Genomic DNA, 27,848 nt, shown 5'->3' with positions numbered 1-27,848 from the left:
TTGAGCTTCACGCGATCGGCGTTTCGGCGTGGAGATGTGAACCAGCTCCATAGAGATTAATGTTATTTCTCCCCTCCAGCGTATCTGAGCGTCGCGCTTCAGGCGTTTTGTCGCTCAGGTGTGAATGCAGCCTTAATCTTAGATTGTAAGCTCTAATGAGCAGGGTCCTCTGACTTCTACCAAATTGTATTGTAACTGTAATGTCTGCCTTCATTTTGTTAAGTGCTGCGCAAACTGCTGGCGCTATATAAATCCTGTATAATAATAATAATCCACTTAAAGTGGTATTAAAGTCTTTTTAAACATGTACCTACAGATACGCCTATAATAAAGCTTACCTCTAGGTACAGTAAATATCTCCTAAACTTGCAGTGTTCAGTAGATATTCACGCTGCATGCAGCAAGTGACGTCACCGGCGCATGCTCTCTAAAGGGACGATATACCTGTGCCATCTCTTCAGAGCTCTGTGTCGCAGCTGCGCCTCCTGTGTGCATGTGCGGAAGTGACGTTATCATGGCTCAGCCAATCAGGTGGCCAGAGCATGCAAACTTGGAAGGGTAGACTGGATGAAGATGGAAGCCCTGTTGGAACGCCGCTGCAGGGCTTTGTTCTAAGGTAAGTATATGCATACTAGCACATTATGCTTTTGTCTTGCAGGTTTTTTTCTTTTTTAAAAGGCTGTGGTTTACTACTGCTTTAAAGTTCCGAAAATTCTCGTATGACAGAATATCACTTTGGAAGTGATGTAATGGGGGTTATTTATGAAAGGCAAATCCACTTTGCACTGCAAGTGCAAACTACAAGTGCAAAGTGCACTTGGAAGTGCAGTTGCTGTAAATCTAAGGAGTAGATCTGAAATGAGGGGAAGCTCTGCTGATTTTATCGTCCAATCATGTGCAAGCTAAAATGCTGTTTTTTATTCTCCTTGCTTATCCCCTTCAGATCTGCAGCGACTGAACTTCCAAGTGCACTTTCAGTGCAATTTCAAGTGCACTTTGCACTTGTAGTTTGCACTTGTAGTGCAAAGTGGATTTTCCTTTAGTAAATAACCCCCATTGTGTTGTATTGTATTGTAATGTATTCTTTCATTTTCAATTTTCGTGGATAATTTTGCATGAACAGTCATCTCTCGTCTCTCGAAAGCTGTGTACTAATGATCAGATTATTGTACAATCGCTCCAAAAGCAGTGTTTTTCTCAGATTTTCTCATCTTGTGTACTAGACATTAGGGACATTAGAGTACACACAAGTGGTGAGGTGGGAGGTGCAGGGAGCCGCCTCGGTGGGAAGAACACACAATGGGGGTTATTTACGAAAGGCAAATCCACTTTGCACTGCAAGTGCACTTGGAAGTGCAGTCGCTGTAGATCTGAGGAGACATGCAAGGAAAATAAAAAACAGCATTTTAGCTTGCACATGATTGGAGGATAAAATCAGCAGAGCTTCCCCTCATTTCACATCTACCCCTCAGATTTACAGCGACTGCACTTCCAAGTGCACTTGTAGTGCAAAGTGGATTTGCCTTTCGTAAATAACCCCCAATGACTATTGCCAGCGGTCATAGCCACTGGCAATAATCGCATGAAAAATCCAACATGCTGGTTGTACCCAAGCTGATCAATCAATAAACTTGGGTACATTCAGCCTGCCCATAGATGGTTCGAATCTCAGCCGCTCCCTGCTGAACCAGACGAGATTCCACTGTCTATGGCCAGCTTTACTTTAAAACTTTTTTTAAATACATTTTTGCCAATTTATCCAGACTTTCAGGACACCCTATTTATTCACTCAAAATGGGAATAAATAATATAGTTACATTGACCATTTCCTATTTTGTAACTAGTTATGTATCACTCTGGACAAGTTTGCACTCAACTACCTTTAGTGAAGTTTTATAAGTACTTGATGTACAACCGGTGGATCAGTAATCGCTCTGTGCAATGGATTCAAGTGTTTTCCAGCTTCTTTTTCCCAATATTTGTAGAGCCCCCCTAACCTTCACCCTGCCATCTAATGGAGTGTGTGTTTGTGTGAGCTGGCTGTGTATTTAGGTGACCACCCTCCCTCTCTCCTGCTGACAATAGCTCTATTCTTCTGGCAGCCTCTGATGTAGCTGCAAGCGTTTTTAGGACAAGCCCAATGTTATGACAACGGAATCGTGTTTACAGAGGGAGGCGCATGGACGACACACACACACACAATGGGTTAACCGACTTCAGCACCGTGCCCATCTCCCTTTAACCCTTCACTTCCCCAATCAGCAGCATACCCATCTCTTTAACCCTTCACTGCCCCAATCCGCAGTATATACCCATCTCTTTAACCCTTCACTGCCCCAATCCGCAGTATATACCCATCTCTTTAACCCTTCACTGCCCCGTTCACTGGTCTTATCAGCAGCATACCCATCTCCCTTTAACCCTTCACTGCCCTTATCAGTAGCATGCCCATCTCTCTTTAACCCTTCACTGCCCTCAGCAGCATACCCATCTCCCTTTAACCCTTCACTGCCCTTATCTGCAGCATACCCATCTCCCTTTAACCCTTCTCTGACCCAATCAGCAGCATGCCCATCTCTTTTTAACCCTTCATTGCCCCTATCAGCGGCGTGCCCATTTCCTTTTACCCTTCACTGCCCTTATTAGCAGTGTGCCCATCACCTTTTACCCTTCATTGCCCTTATTAGCAGTGTGTCCATCTTCTTTTAACCCTTCATTGCCCCCTATCGGCACCGTGCCCATCTCCCTTTAACCCTTCACTGCCCCAATCAGCAGCATACCCATCTCTTTAACCCTTCACTGCCCCAATCCTCAGCATACCTATCTCTTTAACCCTTCACTGCCCCGTTCACTGGTCTTATCAGAAGCATAACCATCTCCCTTTAACCCTTCACTGCCCTTATCAGTAGCATGCACATCTCTCTTTAACCCTTCACTGCCCTTATCATTGTGTGCCCATCTCCCTTTAACCCTACTCTGCCCCAATCAGTAGCATGCCCATCTCTCTTTAATCCTTCACTGCCCTCAGCAGCATACCCATCTCCCTTTAACCCTTCACTGCCCTTATCTGCAGCATACCCATCTCCCTTTAATCCTTCTCTGCCCTTATCAGCAGCATACCCATCTCCCTTTAACCCTTCTCTGACCCAATCAGCAGGATGCCCATCTCTTTTTAACCCTTCATTGCCCCTATCAGCGGCGTGCCCATTTCCTTTTACCCTTCACTGCCCTTATTAGCAGTGTGCCCATCTCCTTTTACCCTTATTAGCAGTGTGCCCATCTTCTTTTAACCCTTCATTGCCTCCTATCAGCAGCGTGCCCATCTCCTTTTACCCTTCACTGCCCTTATCAGCAGTGTGCCCATCTCCTTTTACCCTTCACCGCCCTTATCAGCAGTGTGCCCATCTCCTTTTAACCCTTCACTGCCCCAATCAGCAGCGTGCAAAGGAAATCAGAGCACACTGTATATACGGTATCTATTTATATACTTTATATAATAATATGTTTGTTGTGTGTGTGTGTGTATGTATATATATATATATATATATATATATATATATATATATATATATAATGTGTATATATATGTATATACAGTATATAGGATCTTTAGAGTGCCAACAGTTTACAAAACGGAGCCCAGTTCCAAGAGTTTACAATCTATAGGGAGGATGTGTGGAATGCAATGCTAGTGATGTTGGCTGTGTAATCCCCAGCTGAGGGAATGAAATGTCTCCCGGTGTCAGGTGGTGTCTCTCCCGTCCCATCCTGGTGTCCCCGGTGTCCCAGGTGTGCCGGGCCCCGCCCCCCGGGGCTGGAATGCGGAAGCGGGTGGGAGGAGGAGTCCGGAGAGACACGGCGGGGAGAGTCCCGGAGAGAGGAGCCCGGCCAGGACAGCGGGGGGCACCGGAGACACACAGCGCTCACAACAAGGCTATGACACGTGGAGGGTCGGGCGCCGCCCGCATTGTATAGCCTGGCAAGTGGCAGCATGCCCCCCGCCCAGTGAGCCATGTCTGCCCACACCGCCCTCCCCCCGGACTCTGACCCTGTGCCCCCCGGGCAAGACTCGGACCAGGCTCTGGAGCCTAAGAAGAAGAAGCATAAGAACGGCACTCTACGCCGGGCACTGAGCTGGCTACGCGGGCGGAAGAAGAAGAAGCAGCAGTCGGAGGCCAAGCAGCAGGATGGTGAGAAAGGTGAGGAGTGCCAGGTGTGTGCCATATGGAGGGGGTACATGAGGAGGAGGATGGGGAGGAGGCTCAGCCTGGCTGGGGGGTAAGGACATAGATGTCTACTACTCTCAGTGCCTATCTGTCATGTATATAGGCGGGCACTGCTTCCAGGGTACCTGATCCCCTTCATGCCAACAGGCCTAGCGCCTGCACCCATCCTCACCCACCCTCACCCCCTCCTACATACTGCTGACCACAGGGACTTTTTATTCTGCATATCATTCTCATCAATCATCTACAACAAACTTTGCAAACTTTTTTTTCCTAATCCTCTCTTGTTTTTGGATCCCAGCTTTCTGTTTATAAAATAAATCATTGCATGTTTCTAGAATCACAAGATACCATGTAATCAGAAGAATGTAAACACAACCTTGTGCCCCATCCCATCTATCTGCTCAGGAATTAGTAGGGTGTACTTTCTTATTTTTTTTATGGATCTCACAGGTACCCGATCACATAGAACACAACTGCCGTGATTCAGAATACGATCTTTGCTATAAATACATTTTTTTGCAGCAGTAAAAGTACAGAGTTGAGGTCAGATGACAAGTAAAATGTCTGACGGCAGCTTTCTCTCTGTGACTTTGCAGATAAATATCAGAAGATAGCAAACACTTTACAAGGGACGCTGTTAATGAATAATTAAGCAGCGCAAGAGTGAAATCTTTCTTATGTTTTCTCAGAAGAACAGCGTAGAAGTATTAGAAATGTATCATGAGAAAAAGGCGAGTGTCAGTTCAAGGTCAATGCATGTTACTGGGATGTATTTGATGTATGGATCATCAGTTAAGAGACGCTTATTACTGAGGAGTATGTGTAAAGTCAGGCTGGCTACCTGGGGCAATACATACCCATGTCCAGGCTTGTATGCGTTATTCTGCTTGTTCGTATAAGTTTGGCTATGACATGTTGTGCGTTCCCATAGATAGGCCTATCCATCGTGCTTTAGCTGCCTGCACAGGTTTACCGTAATGGAAAGCACGACAGCGGTTTAAATTGGCGCATAATGCCTGGTGACGTAAACCTATGTCATCAGCACACATTGGATTCTTTTCATATAGTGCAAATTGCAAATGTTAATTGAAACAATTACATCACAGTGTCCGTACAACATTACAAGGCTGTGCAGAACTCTTTTGGCAGGCATTTTTAACGCCCATCTCTAGGAAAAGTAAAAAATCCTCCTTTTAGTGTTGCAAGGGTTAAATGTTCATTTATGTCTAGGGGGCCGCTAAATGCAGTTTCCCCCCCCCCAGCAGCCAGGACTCCCCTCTACTCCCCCCTACGTTCCCATGGCAGTGGATTGCCCCTTGGAGTCCTGACGTTCATTGCTCATTCACTACATTGTACTTGATGACGTCAGAGGAGTGGCAATGGCCAGAGCATAGAGGAGAGGAGACTGTGTGCAGGGAGCCTGTGGGAGAGAGGATCAGGTAAGTAAAACGGCTTTTTCTGGTGCCCTAGTCATAAACAAGTTATTTATTTGTTGCAATGCGGTGTCGCCCCACTGCATAAGAGGATTTTTACTTTCCTGGAGTTCACCCTTAAAATGCCAGTGAAACACTATGGAGTTGATTTACTAAAGGCAAATAGATGGTGCACTTTGCAAGTGCAGTCACTCCAAAGCTTAGTAAATGAGGTAAAGCCTCACTTTTGCAAAAAAATACCCAATCACGTGCAAGAAAAATAAATACAAGCATTTTTGCTTTTACATGATTGAATGACGGAAGTCAGCTGAGCTTCTGCTTATTTACTAAACTCTGGAGCAACTGCATTTGCAAAGTGCACAGTCTGGTTGCCTTTAGTAAATCAACCTCTATGTTCTTACACTTAATTTATTTTGTTGTTTGTGTTTCCCTGTTTGTCTATTGTGACCTGCTTATCATCACATACCTGATAAAGGGGTCCTATGTGTTAACATTTTGCACTAACGCTGTTTGTGATGTGATCGTTTCAATAAACGTTTGTAAGATATTTAAAGTGTCTCTAGTGTGTTGGTTCCAATTGTCCATCGGTGAAAAAACGAGGAACTTGTTTTAAAATGATCTGATGGTTAAAAAACCGATAGAAAAAAAACGATCGTCTGTGAGCACGTCCATCGGATAAAAATCCACGCATGCTCAGAATCAAGTTGACGCATGCTCAGAAGCATTGAACTTCATTTTTCTCAGCACGTCATTTTGTTTTACGTCACCACAGTCTGACACGATCGTTTTTTTAACTGATGGTGTGTAGGCAAGACTGATGAAAGTCAGCTTCATCGGATATCTGAAAAAATCCATCAGACCGTTTTCATCGGATGAACCGATCGTGTGTACAGGGCATAAAAGTGATATTAAAGTGGTTGTAAACCTTCAGGTTTTTTTTTTTTTTTTATAAAAATAACAAACCTACCTATACTTACCTTCTCTGTGCAATAGTTTTGCACAGAGCAGCTCCGATCTCCCTCTTCTTCTGGGGTCCCCCGCTGGTGCTCCAAGCCCCTCATCTTCAAAGCCATTTTCCCTGGTTGCACCTTTGTGGGCTTGCTCCCAAAATCCGCTGCTGCATCCATTGACAAAGACAGCGGGACTCGGACACGCCCCCTGCTCCTTGTCACAGGATTTGATTGACATCAGCAGGAGCCAATGGCTCATATCAATCTTCCCAAGAGAGAGACAGCGGATGGAGCCGCTATGCTTGTGCACATCGCTGGATCAGATTGTGCTCAGGTAAGAAAAGGGAGCACAGAAGGTTTTTCACATTAATGCATAGAATGCATTAAGGTGAAAAATCTTAAGGCTTTAGAACCACTTTAAAGTCTTGTTTTTTTTTTTTTTTTTGTTAAAAAACAACAAACGTGTATACTTACCTGCTCAGTTGCAGTGGTTTTGCACAGAACAGCCCAGATCCTCTTCTTCTCGGATCCCTTGTCGGTGCTCCTGGCCCCTCCCTCCTGCCGAGGCCCCCCACAGCAACCAGCTTGCTATGGAGGCACCCGAGTCTGTCCGTTCTCTCTCCTCATTGGCTCACTGACATTCAGATGGGGTTCAGGTAAGTATTAGGGTGCTGGGGGTGCTGCATACAGATGGTTTTTGAACTTAATGCATAGAATGCATTAAGATAAAAAAACTTCTGCTTTTAGAGCCACTTTAAGCCTCGCATTGGACAAAAAAAAACGTATTCGGAACGATCATCTATTCGTTTGTGCACAGCTTTTGAAAGCTGATCATGACAGTTCATGTGAACATATCTGAAGGGACAAGCTTGAACATTTTTCCTGTAAGATAACAGAACAAACGATTTTTGTGTAATTAGTATAGTATTTGTACAAAAAAAATCTGTGCATGTTTGGAAACTAAAAAATACATTACATCACTTCTAACATTGTTTTCTATCTAACAAGAATTTTAGTAACCTATTGGTTTCTCATTCGTCCGATATTCTCATTGCGTGTACGAGGCTTTATCCTGTGCTGTCACATATATGTGGTGCTGTTGTGTATCAGGAAGTGTTCCGCTGTTCTGACAATCACTTGATCAAGAATTTATGTGGTATCACCATGCACAGTAGGAGTAGGAGAATTTCTGCTGGATACACAAAAGATGCAAAAATATGTAAAGTTACACATATCAAAATTGCAAATCTTGGTTCAGGCATTGAGGTTTTGTATTAAGGAGTTAAGAAGCGGCCCTGATTTATTTTGTATCCTGACTGAGAGGAAATGTGTGTCGGTCATACAGACAAAATGTGTGAATGGTGAGTGTACATTCTGTTCTGAAACTAAGGAGAAGTATAATCTCTCTCTCCCCCCTGGACCTTCACTCACTTGTTACATAGTTATTTGCCCCAAGGCAGTCAATGTGGTGTGCATAGAGTTACCAGTAATCAGTGCTGCATGCTGTCTATTATCTACAATGAACTAGTTCTTGTTAACAAGTGGTAGTATTTACGTGACATGTATACATGAACACTATGGCTGCCATAGGCTCCAATGAATTGTCCCCTGATCTGACCAAAAATTGCCATTTTAGGAAACAGTATATGTGGTTTGCCTTGGTACAAACTCTGCAGACAGCCTCTGGCTGACTGCTATCTAGGGAAAACTCGAAAGTCCCAAGTGGATTTTTTTGGATAAATCATAATTGTTTTTCAATGTAGGGCCACGCATAGACATTGGACGGCAGTCACTGATGTTCTCATTTTTTGGGGGGTGAAGATCTCATGATAAAATGAGCTGGATCTGAGTGTTGTGCAACCAGTCTCAAGAGAGAGATTCTATTAAATCAGTCCAGATCTCTGTTCTGCTCTCGCCCTCCCCTATGTCACCTTTATCATAGAAAAATAGTATGACTTTGTGATACATAAACATGCACATTTGGGAGAAACCTTTTTTCATGTTTATGTTACAATTTTTCTACATAAAAATTGTGCTGCAGTTGGAAATTCAGATCTCCATCTCATGTCTATGGCTAGCCAATGTTCAGCTATTATATAGTCCCTAGAATTACCTAGCGGAGGAGGTAGCAACATACATAAACATTCTTACTGTTTAAGCCATGTTCTGCAAACACATGTTGTGGGTCTGTTGAGTCTTATATAATATATGGCAGTGTTTATCCAGTATATTGTATTTTAACAGCAAAGTGCACTAGAGTATATGTGTGATTATATGGGATTTTCCTTGTCCTGCCTATTTCCTAAATGGTCTAACGTGACACACAAACACTTTCCTTCCTGTGTAGGTTACACACCCTTTTTCCCGGAGCTGTGTAACACATGCTGGGTGTATCTGTGTGATATCATCAATTACATTTACAGTTCTATGTAGTCTGTTATTCCTCTGTATGCTTGTTTGCAGATGTTGTTTCCAACGTCCTTACATTTTTTTGTCCATATTCATAAGTGTCTGCTGATTTGGTACAAGTGTGATGTGTCAGAAGGCAAATTGTCACATTCTAAGTACCGTAAATGTTAGGGTTGTCCCGATACCACTTTTTTAGGACCGAGTACAAGTACAGATACTTTTTTTCATGTACTCGCCGATACCGATTACCAATACTTTTTTTAAATCTCATGTGTCAGTATTTATTTATTTATTTATTTTTTTTTACATTTTTTTTTTTTTTACAATGCTTTATTTTTTTAAGGGGGGTGGGGGGAAATGTACATGTCAGTGTGTTTTTTTATTTCAATTTTTATTTTTTACAATTCATTTTTTATTGCAATTCCTTTTTTTTTTTTTTTTTTTTAGCAGCACTGTTGGGGGGGGGGGGGGGTCTTTGGTGAGATATCAGGGGTCTTAACAGACCTCTGACATCTCCCCTCTGAGACAGGGAAAGGGACTAGGGACACAAATTCCCCTTTCTCTATAAACTCAGCTGCACTGAAAATGAAAGAAGAGAAGCCAGCGGCTTCTCTTCATTCATAAACTGAAACATCGTAATCAAAGGAGGTTACAATGTTTCAGTTATGTGAATGTACAGAGTCAGTGATCACTAACTCTGTACATTCAGAAAAGGTAGGAGCCGGGTTTACCGGCTCCTACCGCCACTCTCCATCCTGACAGATCAGCAGCACGGCGGGGGGCATGACGGCGGCAGCAAGGAGCGAGGCATGACGGCGGCAGCACGGAGGGGGGACACATGGCGGCAGGATGAAGGGGGACATGACGGCAGAATGGGGGGACACGGCAGCAGGACGGAGGGGGGCATGACAGCCAAAGCAAGGAGCGGGGCATGACGGCGACAGCACGGAGCACGGAGGGGGGACACATGGCGGCAGGACGGAGGGGGACATGACGGCAGAATGGGGGGACACGGCAGCAGGACGGAGGGGGGCATGACAGCGCCGGGCAAGGAGGGGGGGACACAGCACAGAGGGGGAATGGAGGAGGACACAAGGACAGTCAGCGGTGATCGGTGCTTGTAACTCCCCCACCGCACTGATCACCCTGACTGTCCAGGTATCGGGTGAAGCATCGGAGCATTTGCCCCGAGTACAAGTACTCGGTGCCAATGCTTGGTATCGGTCCCGATACCGATACTAGTATCGGTATCGGGACAACCCTAGTAAATGTTTTACATTTGATTTAAGAAGAACTTTCTTAAATACATGGCTGTTTAATACCTATCTATGAACTGTTTTACCTGCCAAAGGATTATGGGTTTTGCTCACCCAGCTTTGTGGTCCAGGCATGCTTAACAGACAGCATAGCTAGACCATTGACCTTACACCCAGTGAATCCAGCTCTGATCTCTAGTAATCCAGCCTCTTCTGGGTTCCCACAGCCAGCACCCTAAAGGCGCGGAGAACAATATCTGAACAAAAATGAGCTGCATGGTCAAGTTGCCAGAAAGAAGCCTTTACTGTGCCAGTATCACAAAAATTGCATGCCAAGGTGTTGTGGGACATATTGTAATTGGGTATTTTTGTGGCATTGGTGCAGTAGAGGCTTCTTTCTGGCAACTAGACCATGCAGCTTAAAAACAACCACACCATCTTTTTACAGAGCAGCCTGTATTTCTCTCCTGGGGTTACCTGTGGGGTTTTTCTTTGTATCCTGAACAATTCTTCTCACAGTTTTGGTTGCAATCTTTCTTGGTCTACCTGACCTTGGCTTGGTATCATGAGATCCCTGAATTTTCCAATTCTTAATAAGTGATTGAACTGTACCGACTGGTATAATCAATGCTTTGGCTATCCTTTTCCACCTTTATAAATTTCCATTACTTTGTTACGCAGGTCTTTTGACAGTTCTTTTCTGCTCCCCGTGGTTCAGTATCTAGACTGCTCAGCGCATCCACGTGAGAGCTAACAAACTCATTGACTTCTTAAATACAGACACTAATTGAAATTTAAAAAGCCACAGATGTGGAAAGTTAAAGGGGTTGTAAAGGAAATTTTTTTTTTCATAATAAGCATCCTTTACCTGCAGACATTCCTCTTTTCACTTCCTCATTGTTCGTTTTTGCTCAGAAGTTGCTCCATTTCTTCTCTGTTCTGTTCACTTCCTGCTTGTCTGATTTTACTGACCACCGTGATGGGAGGCTTTACTGCGGTGGTCAGTAACGTGCTCACCCCCTGGGAACTACATCTGTGCGGCAGGACGCTCTCTACGTGTTAGAGACTTCAAGGAAGTGTGAATTACTGGGCGTGCCGCAATTCATACTGGGAAATGTAGTTCCTACATGAACGAGCGCTACAAACCAGGAAGTGAATGGGAGAACAGAAACTAGAATGCCGGAAGTGATATAGATGAAGGAATTTAATAGGTATTTACTTGTTTTTTAACAGAATCATTACACTATTCTGTCTGACTACCTTGCAGACATTAATTTTAGGCAAAAAAATGTTTTCCTTTACAACTCCTTTAATTTCTACTTTACCTATGTGTGTCTTCTTGTGTTTCAAACATTCCAGGGTATGTAAGCTTTTGATCAGGGCCATTTGGGTAATTTTTGTTATAAATTAAAGCGGAATAGTTAATACCTGGCTTCCTGAATCCTCTTTCCCTTCCACCCCAACTGTGAGTAGTATTGTGCAGTTTATTACAGCAGGCTTTTATCAACACAAAATTAGATACTTGTGTTAGCGCTATAAGGCTCCGTTCATATCTAGGTGTTGCTATTTTACAGAAGTTTTTTGGGTGTTTTTTCTGGCGTTTTTGCATGTTTTGTACAGGTTTTTTGAAGTTGACAAATCACCAATGAAAAGCAGTAAAACGCCTGTAATCTGCCAAAAAAGAAGCTCCTGTACTTTTTTTGAGTGATGGGCATTTTGCTTCAGGTGACAGAACGTTCAGATGTGAACAGGGTCCATTGAAATTAATGGTAGTTGTCTTGTTGCACATTTTTTTAGCTGACGCTTAGAGCAGAAAATTGCCCAAAAATGCCTAGATGTGAACGGAGCATGAAAAATCCCATACATTTTGATGTGTTCCTCCATAATGCTACATGTCTAATACAGTGGAACCTCAGATTACGAGCATAATCCGTTCCATGAGAATGCTCGTAATCCAGAGTACTTGCATATCAAAGCGAGTTTTCACATTGAAGTCAATGGAATTGAAAATAATTTGTTCCGCATTGACTTCAATGACACGCAAAACCCCTTTTAGCGAGAGGTGGGGGGTTGCCGGAAAGGCTCAGGAATGGCGTATTTCCAAGCATTTTCGAACGCGCCGATCGCTCCCAATCGGCGCCGTTTGCCTTGGCTCCCGTGCCCCCCACCTCAGGCCAAACGCGGTACTGCACACCGCTGTGGCCTGAATTCTGCTCGTTTTGCCAGACAACACGAGTCAGAATTTTTAAGAATATTTTTGTTAGAAGGCTTTCAAGCCCAACTACTGAAAATAAGTTTGGATGGAGGGTGGAATTGTGCTGTCTATAGCTGTTTTTTTTCCCCTGTACTTTCTGCCCCGAGGGATGTAGATCAGAGAGAAAGTAAGTGACAGCCATTCTCTGTAATTGGGACAAAAGCAGCTACAAAAATATGGTTGGAACCTCTGTGAGGTTTTGCTGTCCATGCATGCCTGTTTCAGTGACTGCCATTTCCCTTCTTTCTTGTCCTGGTTTCATAGATTTAAAAGTTGCAGGTTATCTCTGTAATAGAGAAACGCACTGCAATAAAAACACATCAGATTTATATTCCTTGCTAAAGCTGGCCATACATGAACTTTCCTTCGGCCATGAGTTGAAGGAAAGAAAACACAGTCAGTGTTGATGGGAAATCCCTACGACTGTGGCATTGTATTCAGACAGCAGGAGTTTTCCCCACTGTCTGGATACAATGATTACTACTGCTGGCTATAACCGGCGGCAGTAATTGTACAAAAAATAAAAATTTAAAAATGACTGAATTTTGATCTGTCTATGGCCGGCAGTTATATGTGCTGTGAACAGCAAAAAATGGGAAGGTAGATCTACTGCCTGGAATGTAAACACATAGCCAATAAGGATATAGACCTACCGGTACCTGGCATGAGCCTTCTAGTAGTGTGACCTGCTTACTGCAGCCTGCTGGTATATAGGGGAGAATTTCTCACTGTCATTGAATGCAGTTTTAAACTTTTCTACAGTGTGCAATAAAGGTACATTTTAAGAAGTGGAGAAATTTTTCTTTGAGTATATTGCCTTAATCAATGTCCTTGTATGCAGTGACTGTTCAGGGGAAAACTGACAGTGGCTACAGCTTATTTCCCAGCTTTATGAAAGGAATTCTGCTTTACCTGACTTTTTAAAGTTTAAAAGTCTCCTTTTGAAGGTGAGAGCGTGCCCACAGGGATCAGTGGTGGTTGCATAAAAGCATTTTGATCTTCAAAGAGTTGATTAGAAGATTTTAAAAATCATTCAGGATTTGGTGTTCACACTTAAAGCAGAACTTTACCCATAACAACTTGATAAAAAATAATTTTCTTTAGCAAGGAACATACATTCCACATTAATAATCATTCTACCAAAATGAGTGTGTGCTGTAAATTGCCTCCAATATGGCTCCTGTTTTTTCTTGCTGGAGGCTGCCATTTTGCTGATGCCCAGAGCCCCTAAACAGCAGTAAATCATAAAGCAGAACTTAACCCATCAATTTAATGGTTTCAAAAAACAGTTACATTTCTGAAATGCCAGGATTGATAACTGTCACATTTGCTTGTGTCCTCAACCAAACTGTCAAACCATCAAATGGCTGGTGTCGTAACTGATCACATGTGCAGCACCACGGCAGTTGCAGATCAAACAGAGGCAGCTTCCTTGGCTGTAAAGGATAGGAGGGTTTAATTCTACTAAAAGTGCTTGTAAATTCTCGTTCTTTAAAAAAAAATAACAAACATGTTATATTTATCTCCTCTGTGCAGTTGGTTTTTCACAGAGAAGCCCAGATTCTCCTTTTCTCTGGTCCCTCTTTGCTGCTCCTGGCCCTTTCCTCCTATCGAGTGCGCTCACAGTCAGCAGCTTCCTATGGGGGCACTGGAGCCAAGTCACAGCTCCGTGTATCTATTCGGACACTGAGCCCTGACCCGAGCCTGCCCCCTCTCTCCCCTGATTGGCTGACTGACTTTGATTGACAGCCATGGGAACCAATGGTGTCGCTGCTGTGTCTCAGCCAATCAGGAAGAGTGTCCCATGCGGCTTAGACATTCGTGGACATCACTGGAGAGAGTTGGGGCTCAGGTAAGTGCTCTGACTCTTTCATACTGGTCACTGGAAGTTCAACATGGCACCTCATGGCAAAAAACTCTCCAAGGATCTGAAAAAAATTTATTGTTACTCTACATAAAGATGGCCTAGGCTATAAGAAGATTGCCAAGACCCTGAAACTTAGCTGCACCACAGTGGCCAAGACTATACAGTGGTTAAACAGGACAGGTTTCACTCAGAACAGGCCTCGCCATGCATGTGCTCAGCGTCATATACAGAGGTTGTCTTTGGGAAATAGATGTATGAGTGCTGCCAGCATCGCTGCAGAGGTTGAAGGGGTGGGGGGTCAGCCTGTCAGTGCTTAGACCATACGCCGCACACTGCATCAAATTGGCCTGCATGGCTGTTGTCCCAGAAGGAAGCCTCTTCTAAACATGATGCCCAAGAAAGCCTGCAAACAGTTTGCTAAAGACAAGCAGACTAAGGACATTGACTACTGAAAACATGTCTTGTGGTCTGATGAGACCAAGATAAATTTATTTGGTTCAGATGGTGTCAAGTGGGTGTGGTGACCAGTTGAGGAGTACAAAGACAAGTGTGTCTTGCCTACAGCCGAGCATGGTGGTGGGAGTGTCATGGTCTGGGGCTGCATAAGTGTTGCCAGCTACAGTTCATTAAGGGAACCATGAATGCCAACATGTACTGTGACATACTGAAGCAGAACATGATCTTCTTCTTTTGGAGACTGGACTGCAGGGCAGTATTCCAACATGGCAATGACCCCAAACATACCTCCAAAATGACCACTGCCTTGCTAAAGAAGCTAAAGGTAAAGGTGATGGACTGTTCAAGCATGTCACCAGGCCTAAACCCGATTGAGCATCTGTGGGGCATCCTCAAATGGAAGGTGGAGGAGCGCAAGGTCTCTAACATCCACCAGCTCTGTGATGTCGTCATGGAGGAGTGGAAGAGAACTTCACTGGCAACCTGTGAAGCTCTGGTGAACTCCATGCCCAAGAGTGCTGGAAAATAATGGATGTCACACAAAATATTGACGCTTTGGGCCCAATTTGGAAATTTTTACTTAGGGGTGTATTCACTTTTTTTGCCAGTGGTTTAGACAAGTCTATTCAGAATACAGCTCTGCATGTTCCTTCATTCCTCTGCCTATGTGGGGGGGGGGTCCCCCTTTCCTCCAATAAGCTCCCACACAGTGTAACTGCAGCCTCTTCTCTGCTGCTCACAGATGAAGAATATTTTTTTAACACAATTTGCAATTTTGCAAGGGTGTAGAAAGGGGGAAAACTACATATATGCATGTAAAACTTATGTAGGGAAATTAGTTTCATCCCTGTGTATCATCTGAGGCTATTCACTTCACTGGGTATATGTAAGCTTTAACAACCACTTTCATGTTGTTCATTTTGAGATACCCAGCTTTGTGGCAACTTTACTTTTAGAAATCCTTGTTAAAGCGGATCTCCACTCTAAAGTGGAGTCCCGCTGATCGGCACCCTCCCCCCTCCGGTGTCACATTTGACACCTTTCAGGGGGGAGGGGGGTGCAGATACCTGTCTACAGACAGGTATCTGCACCCACTTCCGGCCCTACGATACGGGCAAAGGACGGGTTTTGTCCTTACCTTCCGTCCGTCCCCCGTTGTATGCTGGGAACACTCGGCTCCCAGCACACAGCGGGAGCCAATCGGCGGGCGCAGCGCGACTCGCGCATGCGCCGTAGGGAACCGGGCAGTGAAGCCGGAGCGCTTCACTTCCTGGTTCCCTCACCGTGGATGGAGGGGGGAGCAGCAGGGTGACGAGCGATCGGCTCGTCATCTGCTGCGATCACCGCTGGACTCCAGGACAGGTAAGTGTCCTTATATTAAAAGTCAGCAGCTGCAGTATTTGTAGCTGCTGGCTTTTAATATATTTTTTTAGTGGCACATCCGCTTTAAATTAGATAATTTTTTGATATTTTTTACAAATATATTTCGACCTGCTATTTGCTCTGTGGAATCTGTACTGCTAATTTATATGGTTGTGGACACATTCATTTAATGTTAGAAGCTACTTTTAAAAAATGGAGGCACAGGTTTCTACTATGTAGGGTAGGCAGTTCCCTGTATACGTTGTATATGCTTTACAAGCCAAACATGCATGCATTTAATTTGTAGAAATGGATATACAGTAAGCACCAGAAAATAAAGGAGTCTATGTTTCTCATGGAAATACTACAAATTACAGTGTAAAGTGTGCTTTTAAAATTACTCTTCCATGAAAGGTGTTCCCTTAAGAAAAGTCCAGCTCGCATCAAAATATCTTGGCTTCACTATCCTATCATTGTTCAAAGTGGTGTTTTAGTACAGCTTCTGCAATCAGCTGTCAGCGTAGGGAGGCCGTCTATTTTACCTGATCTCTTCCCTTTGTAGACTTGTGAATAGAACTTCCTTTTGGTCACCCTGCAGAGAACACATTTCGTAACAGTGTAGACAATACATGCTACAGACTGGTATAAAAGATCACTCTGCGGACGTCAGGGGCATCTACTGTATGACTGGCTTAATGTGCTACCGGAATCAAATTCCTTTTTAATCTCACTGTGACTCATGTGTTTGTGGTTTGGCAAGGTAAACATAGCAAAACCACTCACATTGTGAGGTACAGAGGTGCATTTCATTCTTGACAGTTTTTATGTGGAAAACTGCACTTTTTGTAACCAAGGCCAAGAGCATGCCACTTTTTTACAGTCGGAGCACCTAGTACTACTGTCCTAATCAGAGGGACACAAAAGTGATATCCATACTCTTGAACTCCACCTAGTCCCAGTGTTCAAGTTACTCAAGCAACTAGGGTGAGGCTGAGTAGCAATCATTTTTTGTGATTACAGCTGAACTTCATGCAGATATAAAATACAAACCAGTTAGTGTAGTTATGCTTTTTTTTCTTTATCATTTGTTTAGCATAGGGAATGGCTAGAACCTCTGTCAGGTTTTTATTACTCTCTGTGACCTCAGTGGGTAGATTCATACTCTGTATTTGTCTCAATGGCCATTGTTACTATGATGAAAAATCCAAAGATCGAAAATTTTGAGTTAAAGTCTTCCAATGGAGACACTTGTTCCGATGACAACTGTCTAAGCGGGGTTTTCACTTATTTTATGGGTATTTCCCCTAACATCCTTTTGTGTCTTTGGGACTGGAAGTGGAGGTAGTTCTCAACTAGACAGAAACAGCAAAAAAAAAAAAAAAAGACCAGGGTTTTACAGCCCCTTTCACACGAGGCGGACTCTGCTTAACTTTGGTTTGCTCAGCAGGAGATCTGTCCACTGAAAAATGGACAAACAGACCTCTCGTCAGAAACAGGCCTAACAATTCCTCAGTGATGTATCCAAAATGGAAAAAATTATTTTAGCTATACTTTTAAAATATTATTAAATGCAACTTGTGAAAGCATCTGAATTTTTTTTTTACATTAGTGTGAGTTACATTTGCAGTGGCATTTCGAGTAGGAAAGGGAAGTTAAAGCGAGTTCTGCACAAAAGTGGAACTTCCACTTTAAGGCCTCCTCCCCGACTCTTTTGGAGAGGAGGCGGGGGGAAGTTACCCGATATTGACAGGTACCTGCTCCCACTTCCGCTCCGGGCAACTGGAAGCAGAAGCTCTCCCTCCTGAAGTCTTCTGGGACATATTCTAGATCCAAGAAGACTTCAGGGCCAGTCACAAACCACAGCGCCGCTCACGCACGCGCAGTGGGCCCCCGGCTGTGAAGCCACAAGCTGTCACAGATGGGTGCCCAGAGTAGAGATGCCGGCGCCACAGAGGGAGGACAAGGGGAGAACACAGAGTGTGATGTCTGGGCATACATCCAATATAGCTAACATTAATGATTGGAGGAAAGGCACACACCCCCTCTCCTCATAGGCAGAGACTTATCAGAGGTGTTTTGTAACAGGGCCAGCTCCCTGCTAATCTATTTTAGCAACCTCCCCTGACAGAAATTTCAGGCTGCTTTTTTCTGATGTGTCAGAGAATTTGTCAGGAGTTATCAGGCTGATAACAGAGGAACGGGTCAGGAAAGAGCTATGGTACATAGATCTTTGAAGAAAGATAACAAAATATTGCAGATATATGTGCCCAGCTCAAAATTCATAAATTGGGTTTACATCCACTTTAAGCCTTGTACACACGGGGGGCCGAAATTGTTTGGTTCTGACTTTTGGCCCATGTGTACAGCTGTGTGTTCTACAGAAGCCGGTCTCACAATTGGCTTCTGTTGAATAGGCAAACTAGTATCCAATCATCACTGGGAGCCAAGAGGTGACAGTCCCCCTGCCAGAATACAATGGCTTAGCGGAAGGAATTGCTGCACCAACATCGCTTATGTTAATACAGAAATTTCAGTTTTTTTCGTTAAGCCTGCTGGATTGAAGGAAAAAAACTTCTACTATGTACCAGACTTTACCACATCATTGAGCCACTGCCCTCTCATTGTCCAGTCAGCAGGTTGGGGGGTATGCTTTTATCTAAGGATTGGTCGTGGTGCTGCAAATGATTGGCTATGCTGTTGGGCAAAGATGCCTATATGAGAAAACTGGCTGCACATTCTAACAAATTATATGGCATGTAACACAATTCACATAGTTCATATTGCAAGATTATATTTAGTTGTTTTCCTAGACTAGAGTGTAACTTTAAAGTAGGAAAGACTATTCCCTTAGGAACTACATACTATAAAATGTTGTCATGAAGCTTAGACACATGCAAACTCCATCCAAAAATGAGATTATTTTAGGGTACTGAGCTAGCTGTGTTTGCAAATAAAATTCCTGAGATCAGTTTATAGTTATACAGTTACAGATCCCATCCAACTCTTCAGAAAAGCTATGTGCATCAGTGTGCCAGTCAGAAATCTGGGTGGAGCAGAAAAAAGCATACCGTCCTTTATCAAGATTATTTACAGGAGACATGTCTACAATTGGGTGTGGCGTTCTCTTGCACAGTATCGTTTTCGTTTTGATGGCAAGTATTAAGCCTGGTACACACGGTAAGGCTTTTTTCATTCAACCCAGCAGGCTGAATAGAAAAAAGGAGGAGCTTGCTGTACTAACTACGTGACTTTAGTACAGCCATCTTACCGCTGTGCTATTGCGTTGCGACTGCCCCCACCAGAACACACCAAGCTGCCCATTCCATGTGCACTAATGTACCCCCATACCATCAGAGATGCAGGCTTTTGAACTGAGCACTGATAACCAACCAGAAGCTCCCTCTCCTCTTTAGTCTAGCGGATGTGGCACCCATGGTTGCCCAAAAAAAATGACAAATTTTCATTTTTTTTTTATCACAGTGCAGTTTTCCACTTTACAACTGGCCATGTAAATGAACTTTGGTGTAGAGAAGACGACAGTGTTTCTGGATCATGTTTATATATGGCTTTTTCTTTGCATGATAGAGGTTTAACTTGCATTTTCAATTGCACGGCGAACTGTGTTCAGACAGTGATGTTTGAAACTATTCCTGAGCCCTGCTGTCTATCACAGAATCATGCATGTTTTTATTGCAGTTCCGTCTGAGGGCCCAAAGATCATGGGTATCCACTGAGTATTGTGTTTCGGCCTTGTCCCTTGTGCTTAGAGATTTCTCCAGGTTCTTGGCATCTTTTGATGATATTATGTACTGTAGATTATATATTTTAGGTCTTTGCAAATTTACTTTGAGGAACATTATTCTAAAATTGTTCAACAATTTTAGACACAGCTTTTCACAGATTTGTGAACCTCTGCCCATCTTTACTTCTGAGTCAGTAACACTGACTCTATAAGATGCTCTTTTTAGACCCAGTCATGTTACTGACCTGTTGCCAACCCAAATTACGGTAGTTGAAAAATGTTCTTCCAGCTCTTCTCTGTTAGTACCACTTACTTTGCCAGCTTTTTGTTGCATTGTCCCAACTTTTTAAAAAGTAATGCTGTCCATTTCAAAGTTATCTTATTTTTCTTTTTATTCTTCTATTATTCTTAAAATGGTAATTTTTCTCCATTTAAACATTTTCTATTGTGAATGAAATCGATTTACGAGCTTTGCAAATCATTGCATTATTTTATGTAGATTTTACACAGCATCCCAACTTTTTTGGAATTGGGGTTGTATACTAGTATACAAGCAAAAGTATTGTAGCCTAACTTGGTAGATAAAGTCTGGTTAATGTGTTGTACTATGTCATGTTAATATATGGGATATTTCCATAGAAGATGCAAAATGTCTCCTTGGTCCCTACCACATTTTATACATTGGTCTTCCAAAAAACCTAGAAAAGAGGGATCTGATAGAGAAAACTAGTGTAGGTGTGCCACATCCCAATGAATAGTCAATACAAAAAGGAGAAACCCCTAGGGTAGGACTTTAAAGGCACTACCGACAAAATAAAGAATATATATAGATATAACAAGTGGTCCAAAAAAACTATAGCATACAAAGTTTAGGTATTCCATATGTCCTTTGGAACCTAAATAACTAAGTCTACATGTAAGGGATTATGAAACTTTCGGGAATATTGGGTCCAAATGATCATTAGATATGGTGCCCAAATCTTGTTCCCATTGACACTGAAGAGGAAATCAACTGTTTTGGCAGCTGTAGCTTGTACAACAGTATCTAGCAGTGCTGTTTGTGCAATGGCTGGATTCAATGTAAGGCCCTGGGTTTGTAAAGCATGTTGAATTTGCAAATATTGGAAGAATAATTTATTGTTGAAATTAATAACCTCGGTTATCAATGGGAGAAAATGTAAGGGTACCCTGAAAATACAAGCTACTGTGACAGTAGTAAGTTTTTGCTTTTGGGAGAAGGGGCAAGGCTTTGCAAGCTCTTGGAAGAACTAATTGAACCATAGCTGAGTATATATGTTGAAAGGTTTTTAACTCCCAGTAGGCATTTTAAAGCATTCCACACTCTTCCAATTCAATATGAAGTGGGAAACATGAAGGTGATTCAAGATAGCACCTACATTCAGGAGAATATGTTATTTTTGTTCTGGTCTTATATATAATGTAAAAGCTGGGAAAAAATTAAATATATATCCAAGGTGAAGGGGCTGATAAATCGCCCACTTTCCTGAGATATTGCAAAGTTATTAGTCCAATTCTAGATACTTTCTTTGTCGTTTATTAGGTCTCCAAATGATTAAAGTTTTTTTGAAGATAGTTAAGGATATCCAGCAAGGGAAGTGAAAAAAAAAAACAGCAGCAGTGGTATACACACCATCTTCAATAAATGTGTAGTGCCCACCACAGAAAGGGTGACTCAACATCAGAAATTACACTTACTCTTAAATTTAAAGTGATACTAAAGGCTATACATATATTTTGTTTAAAAAGGCAATACCTGCTCTATGCAACAACGATATTGCACAGAAAGGTCACTTTCAGCTTCTCCCTCTTCTGGGTGTCTCCTTAGCAAGCTGGGTGCTAAGGAGGCATAGAACATACCAAAAATGGGAATGTGGAGGGACTTTTAAGGTGTATTATGTATTAACCACTTCGAGCCCGCACTATAGCTGAAAGATAGCTATAGCGTAGTCTTGGATTGCCGTGAGGGCGTCCATGTACGACCTCCCTTGCTCAAGTTATCCTTGCGCCACCTGTGGTGCGCAGGTGGCGTGCTCTGTGATCACGAGTCATTGGGATCCCGGCCCTTTACCATGTAATCAACTGTCAGCCAATGACAGCTGATCACATGATGTAAATAGAAGCCGGTAATCTTCATTATTTTTCCGTGAGGAGGAAAAAATAATGCAGATTGCCGGCTTCTATAAGAGGGACATCGGTCCCACTCATAGACACAAGTGCTGCAAACCTGTGCTCATCAGTGCCACATACCAGTGCCCATCAGTGCCGCCTATCTGTGCCCATCAGTACTGTTTTATCAGTTCCCATCAGTGCTGCCTTATCAGTGCAGCCTCATCAGCGCACATATATGAAGGAGAAAAATTACCTGTTTTATAACAAACTATGAAAACTTTTTTTTTTTTTTTGTCTTTTTTGTTGTTAGTTTTATCAAAAAATAAAAACCCCAATGGTGATTAAATACCATCAAAAGGAAAGCTATATTTGTGTTAAAAAAATTATAAAAATTTAATACGGGTACAGTGTTGCAATTGTCATTCAAAGAGTGACGGCAATGAAAGCTGAAAATTGTCCTGGGCAGGAAGGGGATATATGTGCCCAGTAAGCAAATGTAAAAAGTGGCTTTACAACCACTTTAACCAGTACATACATTCCACTCTGTTAGATAACAGTCTATGCTCCAGTGTACGTTCTTTGTAAAAAATAAAATAAAATGCAGATTTGTACCTTATTTCATAGCACCACTCGGCGCTCACGTGACTGCTTGCTGCTCCCTCTCCTGATCTGACAGTTACAGTGGGAGGAGCTAACAATCCCCTGCTGACGTCAGTTGGGAGGTGAGCAGCGAGCAGTCAAGTGAAATAAGGTAAAAATCTGCATATTTTTTACAAAGAACATACACTGGAGCATAGAACGTTCTCTGACAGAGGGGATTGTATGTACTTTACACAGTATTTTTAGCAGCAGGAGGTAAGGGGTGGGCACTGTCACTAGATCAGGAGTCACGGAGGAGTCACGGATCGGGTCATTTTCGGATCAGCAAAAAATAAATAAAAAATTACAAATCTTGCTACACCCACCGGAGTTTTAGATTTCACATTTATTTTCAACACAAAACGGAGCTTATGTGCTTAAATACAGTGTTTGGAAATCTGACGGACTGTTTTAATGTTAAACTTTAAAAGCCGCAGCAAACCTAGTAATTGTAATTAACTAGTAATCACTGTAATTCCTGTAATCACTGTAATATAATTGCCAGTCCAACATCTAACTCACTGTACTTGCACTGTAATGTCCACCATTGTCCCCCACTCCCCATCACCATCACTGTTCCAGTCCAACATTGCCCCCACACTAGTAAACAGTAACACTGTATAGCCATGTTTCCCACTGTAATAATAACCAACATGAATCAACTCACTGTACTCAGTCTCACTGTACTCGGTTGCATGCAGACAGTACGCGCGCTCTTGCAGAATAGAAGATCCACGAGCAGAGGGAGGGGTGATGACGTCAGCGCGCACCGTCGCCGGGTGTACCAAGATGGCCGACCGCTCCGGAGCTAGGCCGAAGCCGCGGCCTTAGGAAAGGCCGCGGCGGCGGTGCGCTCCGCGGATCGCATTCTGTGCCGATCCGAACAGGTCGACCCATTGGATCGCGGATCGGGCACGATCCGTTGCACCCCTAATTCTCTCTGATAAAAAAAATACACTATACCAATATGCTTGTTTTTCCTGCCGATGCAGCTTTAGGTTACATAATCTGATGTTGAATGTCCAATATCTTAAAAACCGAACAAAAAGAAAGTTTGTTTTTGTGATACATATCAGCACAAACACAGCTCAAAAAATTGTATAACTGTTTTTAAAATGTAATAACATGTGGTGGGTGCAAAGTGGTAGAGGTTTCATCAACTATATATCTCAAAAACCGAACTGGCTGAAACATACATTTTTGTGGCACAGAATAGTTTTTAAGCTTATGGCGGTCCCTCACCCTGCATCTTGGTTGTGTTCTGCCGTATGCAGTAAGTGCAAACCTTGCGTGCGGACAAGTGAGTTGTTTCAATATGTGTCCATTTATTTTAAATCTATTAATCTGCAATTAAAATAAACATCTGGATGGTATGTTAGGCAACATTTAAAGCATGCGAACGATAATTTGTTCAATGTTCACTCTTGCCCTTCAATGGCATTGCATGGCTTTGTAGTGACTTGAAAAAATTCTTGTCACTGGTGGCGCTCTTTTGTCCTGTTAGGCCTCAAACGTATGGGAACTGCCTGGTGCAGGCTTTCAAAGATCCAAAAGACGCCAAACTCTTTAACCACTTAATGACCCATTCACGCCGATATACGTCGGCAGAATGGCATGGCTGGGCACAATCAAGTACCTGTACGTGTCTCTTTAAGCCCAGCCGTGGGGTCGCGAAGCTCGGTGACCGCGCCCACGGGACCAGCGGACCCGATCGCCGCCGGTGTCCCGCGATCGGTCACCGGAGCTGAAGAACGGGGAGAGGTGTGTGTAAACATACCTTCCCCGTTCTTCATTGTGTCAGTGATCATATGTTCCCTGATATAGGGAAAGACGATCACTGACATCACACGTCCAGCCCCGCCCCGCCCCCCTACAGTTAGAAACACATATGAGGTCACACTTAACCCCTACAGTGCCCCCTAGTGGTTAACTCCTAAACTGCAATTGTCATTTTCACAGTAAACAGTGCATTTTTATAGCACTTTTTGCTGTGAAAATGACAATGGTCCCAAAAATGAGTCAAAATTGTCCGATGTGTCCGCCATAATGTCACAGTCACGAAAAAAAACGCTGATCGCCGCCATTAGTTGTTAAAAAATAGTATTAATAAAAATGCAATAAAACTATCCCCTATTTTGTAAACGCTATAAATTTTGCGATTTTTACCAAAAATCGGTAGAAGAATACGTATCGGCCTAAACTGAGGGAAAAAACTTTTTTTATATATTTTTGGGGGATATTTATTATAGCAAAAAGTAAAAAATATTGCATTTTTTTCAAAATTGTCGCTCTATTTTTTTCTTTTTCTTTAACTTTCAGTTAAAGTGACACAGTGCCGAATTGCAAAATGGGGCCAGGTCCTTAACCTGCATAATGGTCCGGGTCTTAAGTCGTTAAAATATACAGCATCAAATCGCGTGCGGTTGCACGTTTGGAAAATATATGCATCCTGCATTTTCAGTCAAATGAAAAGATCATTTTTTTAAGTAAATGTAACTCAGAGTATGGAAATGCAAATACCTTAAACGTTTTGTCTAGATTACTCAATATTATACACTGAGGGCCAGATTCACAGAGGAGATACGGCAGCGACGGCGCGACACGTCATCGCGATGAGAATTTGGCGCGGATTTCGATCCCATGGTGTGGAGGACCGTATTCGCGGATAAATCCTATCGTGTGTACTAGGCATGAGAGTATCTATGCGACTGATTCATAGAATCAGTTCCGCATAGATGGCCCTAAGATCCGACAGGTGTAATTGACTTACACCGTCGGATCTTAGGATGCAATACTTCGGCGGCCGCTGGGTGGAGTTTGCGTCGTTTTCCAGCGTCTGGTATGCAAATTAGCTTTTACGGCGATCCACGAAGGTATGCGCGTTCGTTACGTCGTCGCAAGTCTTTTTTTCCCGTCGCAAAGTTGAGTGCTATTAACATGGTGTAAAATTACTCCACCATGTTAAAGTATGGCCGTCGTTCCCGCGTCGAATTTGAATTTTTTTTTCGGCGTAAGTACGTTACGCACGTCGCCATTCACAAACACGTCGGGGCGCCGTAATTTCGCGCAAAGCATGGTGGGAAAATTGCGAACGGAGCATGCGCAGAACGTCCGGCGCGGGAGCGCGCCTAATTTAAATGGTACATGCCCCATTTGAATTGGGCGGGCTTGCGCCGGACAAGTTTATGTTACACCGCCGTAAGTTTACACGCAAGTGCTTGGTGAATCAGGCACTTGCGCTGAAAACATGCGGCGGTGTAACGTAACGACGATACGTTATGCCGCCGGAGTTTTCTGTGAATCTGGCCCTATTTTTGTAAATGTAAAAGGTGTGTTTTAAGAACTAATGAAAATTAAGTAAGGTACTTAAAATATCAAACTCAATTTATTAACATTTCTTTTTATGTTGAAAATGATACAATTTTTATGTTAAAATTACAAGTCAACAGAATCAGTTTTTATCAGTGTAGGTGTACATAATATTTGGGTACTGACATTTATAGGTAAAGTTGATCCAGGGAATATCCGATTTGCCTCTCGGAGGATGAGGAAGGAATTTTTCCCCTGCTGGAGCATGCTTTGCTGGGGTTTTTCACCTTCCTCTGGATCGTCTGTGGTTATAGAATTGTGTATAAGGGATTGTATGTGTGTTTTTTTTTTTTTTTTTTCTTGTTGAACTAGATAGGCTTGTGTCTTCTTTCACACTAACTATATAAATTACACAGTGCTGTATAATATGCTTTAAAGGAACAGGGTCCATTTTTTTTTTAGGGTTATAAACCCTTTAAAGTGGAGTTCTACCCACTTTTGAGAGGTGGCCTTAAATGAAAGACCACCTCTCCACCCCTCTTTTTTGGATATTGAAATCCTTATTTTTTTTCCCCTTTAGTACCTTTTTTGGAAGTACAAGTGTACTTCCGATTCAGCCCAGCCGCGGCCCAGGACATCATGTCCTCTTCTTCGGCAAGCACCTCCGTTGTCTTCTGTGTGTGTCCCAGAAGACAAGCTGGCAATTCACAAAGTGCCACGGGACTCGCGATTTCGCAGTCGGAATCCGGCAGTGAAGCCTTGCGGCTTCACTGCCGGTTTCCCTTAGTTGGAATGACGGCACCTGCACCCGATCCGATGGACAGATCTGCCTGGGGGGGCCGACATCGTGGGCTCCCTGGACAGGTAAGTGTCCTTATTAAAAGTCAGCAGTTAAAGTGTTTGTAGCTGCTGACTTTAAAAAAATACGGCTGGAACCTTTAGACTTTAATGCCACTTTAAGCAGTAAAGGTTTTGCATTTAATGGGATGTAATGATTAATAGATTTAGAAATTCGTATACCTATATTTTTATAGTCTAACAACTGCTTTACCATGTGACATATGGCCAGTCAAATCATCATGCAAGGGATTGTGGATTTATCCTAATTGATGTGCAGACCAGAGTAACTCCCAAATTTCTCAATCTGCATTATCTAGGGGCTATTCAGAAATGTAAAACAGATATTTCCTCTTGAGCTAATGAAATGGCTGTTTCATTAGTATTATAGGCATTGTGAAACATGGCACAGGCTCACGTCTTCAAACGGAGAACAGCTGGATTGTGATGAAAATTTCTATTTTGCCCATTCAGCTTTTTTTTGTCAAGGCTGGTATCCCAAGCCTGATGGCTTTTAATGCATTATACCCGTTTCCTAAGTATTGACAGAATACGGGTTTTAATTGAAAATAGATGTGTTCTCTCCACAATGTTCATATATCAACACAATTTTTTAATAACTTTTAGGCCAGGTTCACACATGCTGTGGCCGTGGCTCACAGTAGGGGGTTCGGTGCGCCCCTGTTCTCTGTTTCAGATGCGCATCAGGTCAGAGTTTTTGGCTGAATTCGCACCTGAATTGAACCAGAAGACGCAGCTGCCCTGGAGCTGTGTGAACCGGCTCCATTGAGAGTCACACTCTCCTGTCATGCGAATTGGATGAAGCCGTACTCTCCTGTCATGCGGGGAAAGCCATATCCAGTTCCCATCAGTGTGAACCCAGCCTTAGGCCCACTGGATTGCTCTACAGAGGGCATTTGACAGTGAGGAGGTGTTATATCCCCATCTCACCATCTTTGTTTAAAACCCACAGCA

General features: G+C 43.0%; 1 protein-coding gene across 1 annotated transcript in view; it reads left to right on the top strand.

Annotated features, from left to right (window-relative positions):
- Nucleotides 1-3,818: 3,818 nt before the first annotated feature.
- Nucleotides 3,819-27,848, top strand: part of KIAA1522 (KIAA1522 ortholog) — a 53,371-nt gene continuing 29,341 nt past the window's right edge. Inside the window, exon 1 of the mRNA XM_040337022.1 lies at nucleotides 3,819-4,199. Coding sequence (XP_040192956.1) covers nucleotides 4,013-4,199 — 187 coding nt within the window. The 5' untranslated portion in view covers nucleotides 3,819-4,012. The remainder of the gene's footprint in view (nucleotides 4,200-27,848) is intronic.

The sequence above is a fragment of the Rana temporaria genome, chromosome 2, assembly GCF_905171775.1.
Source record: "Rana temporaria chromosome 2, aRanTem1.1, whole genome shotgun sequence".
Classification (NCBI taxonomy): domain Eukaryota; kingdom Metazoa; phylum Chordata; class Amphibia; order Anura; family Ranidae; genus Rana; species Rana temporaria.
This window is presented reverse-complemented; position numbering and strand designations above follow the sequence as displayed.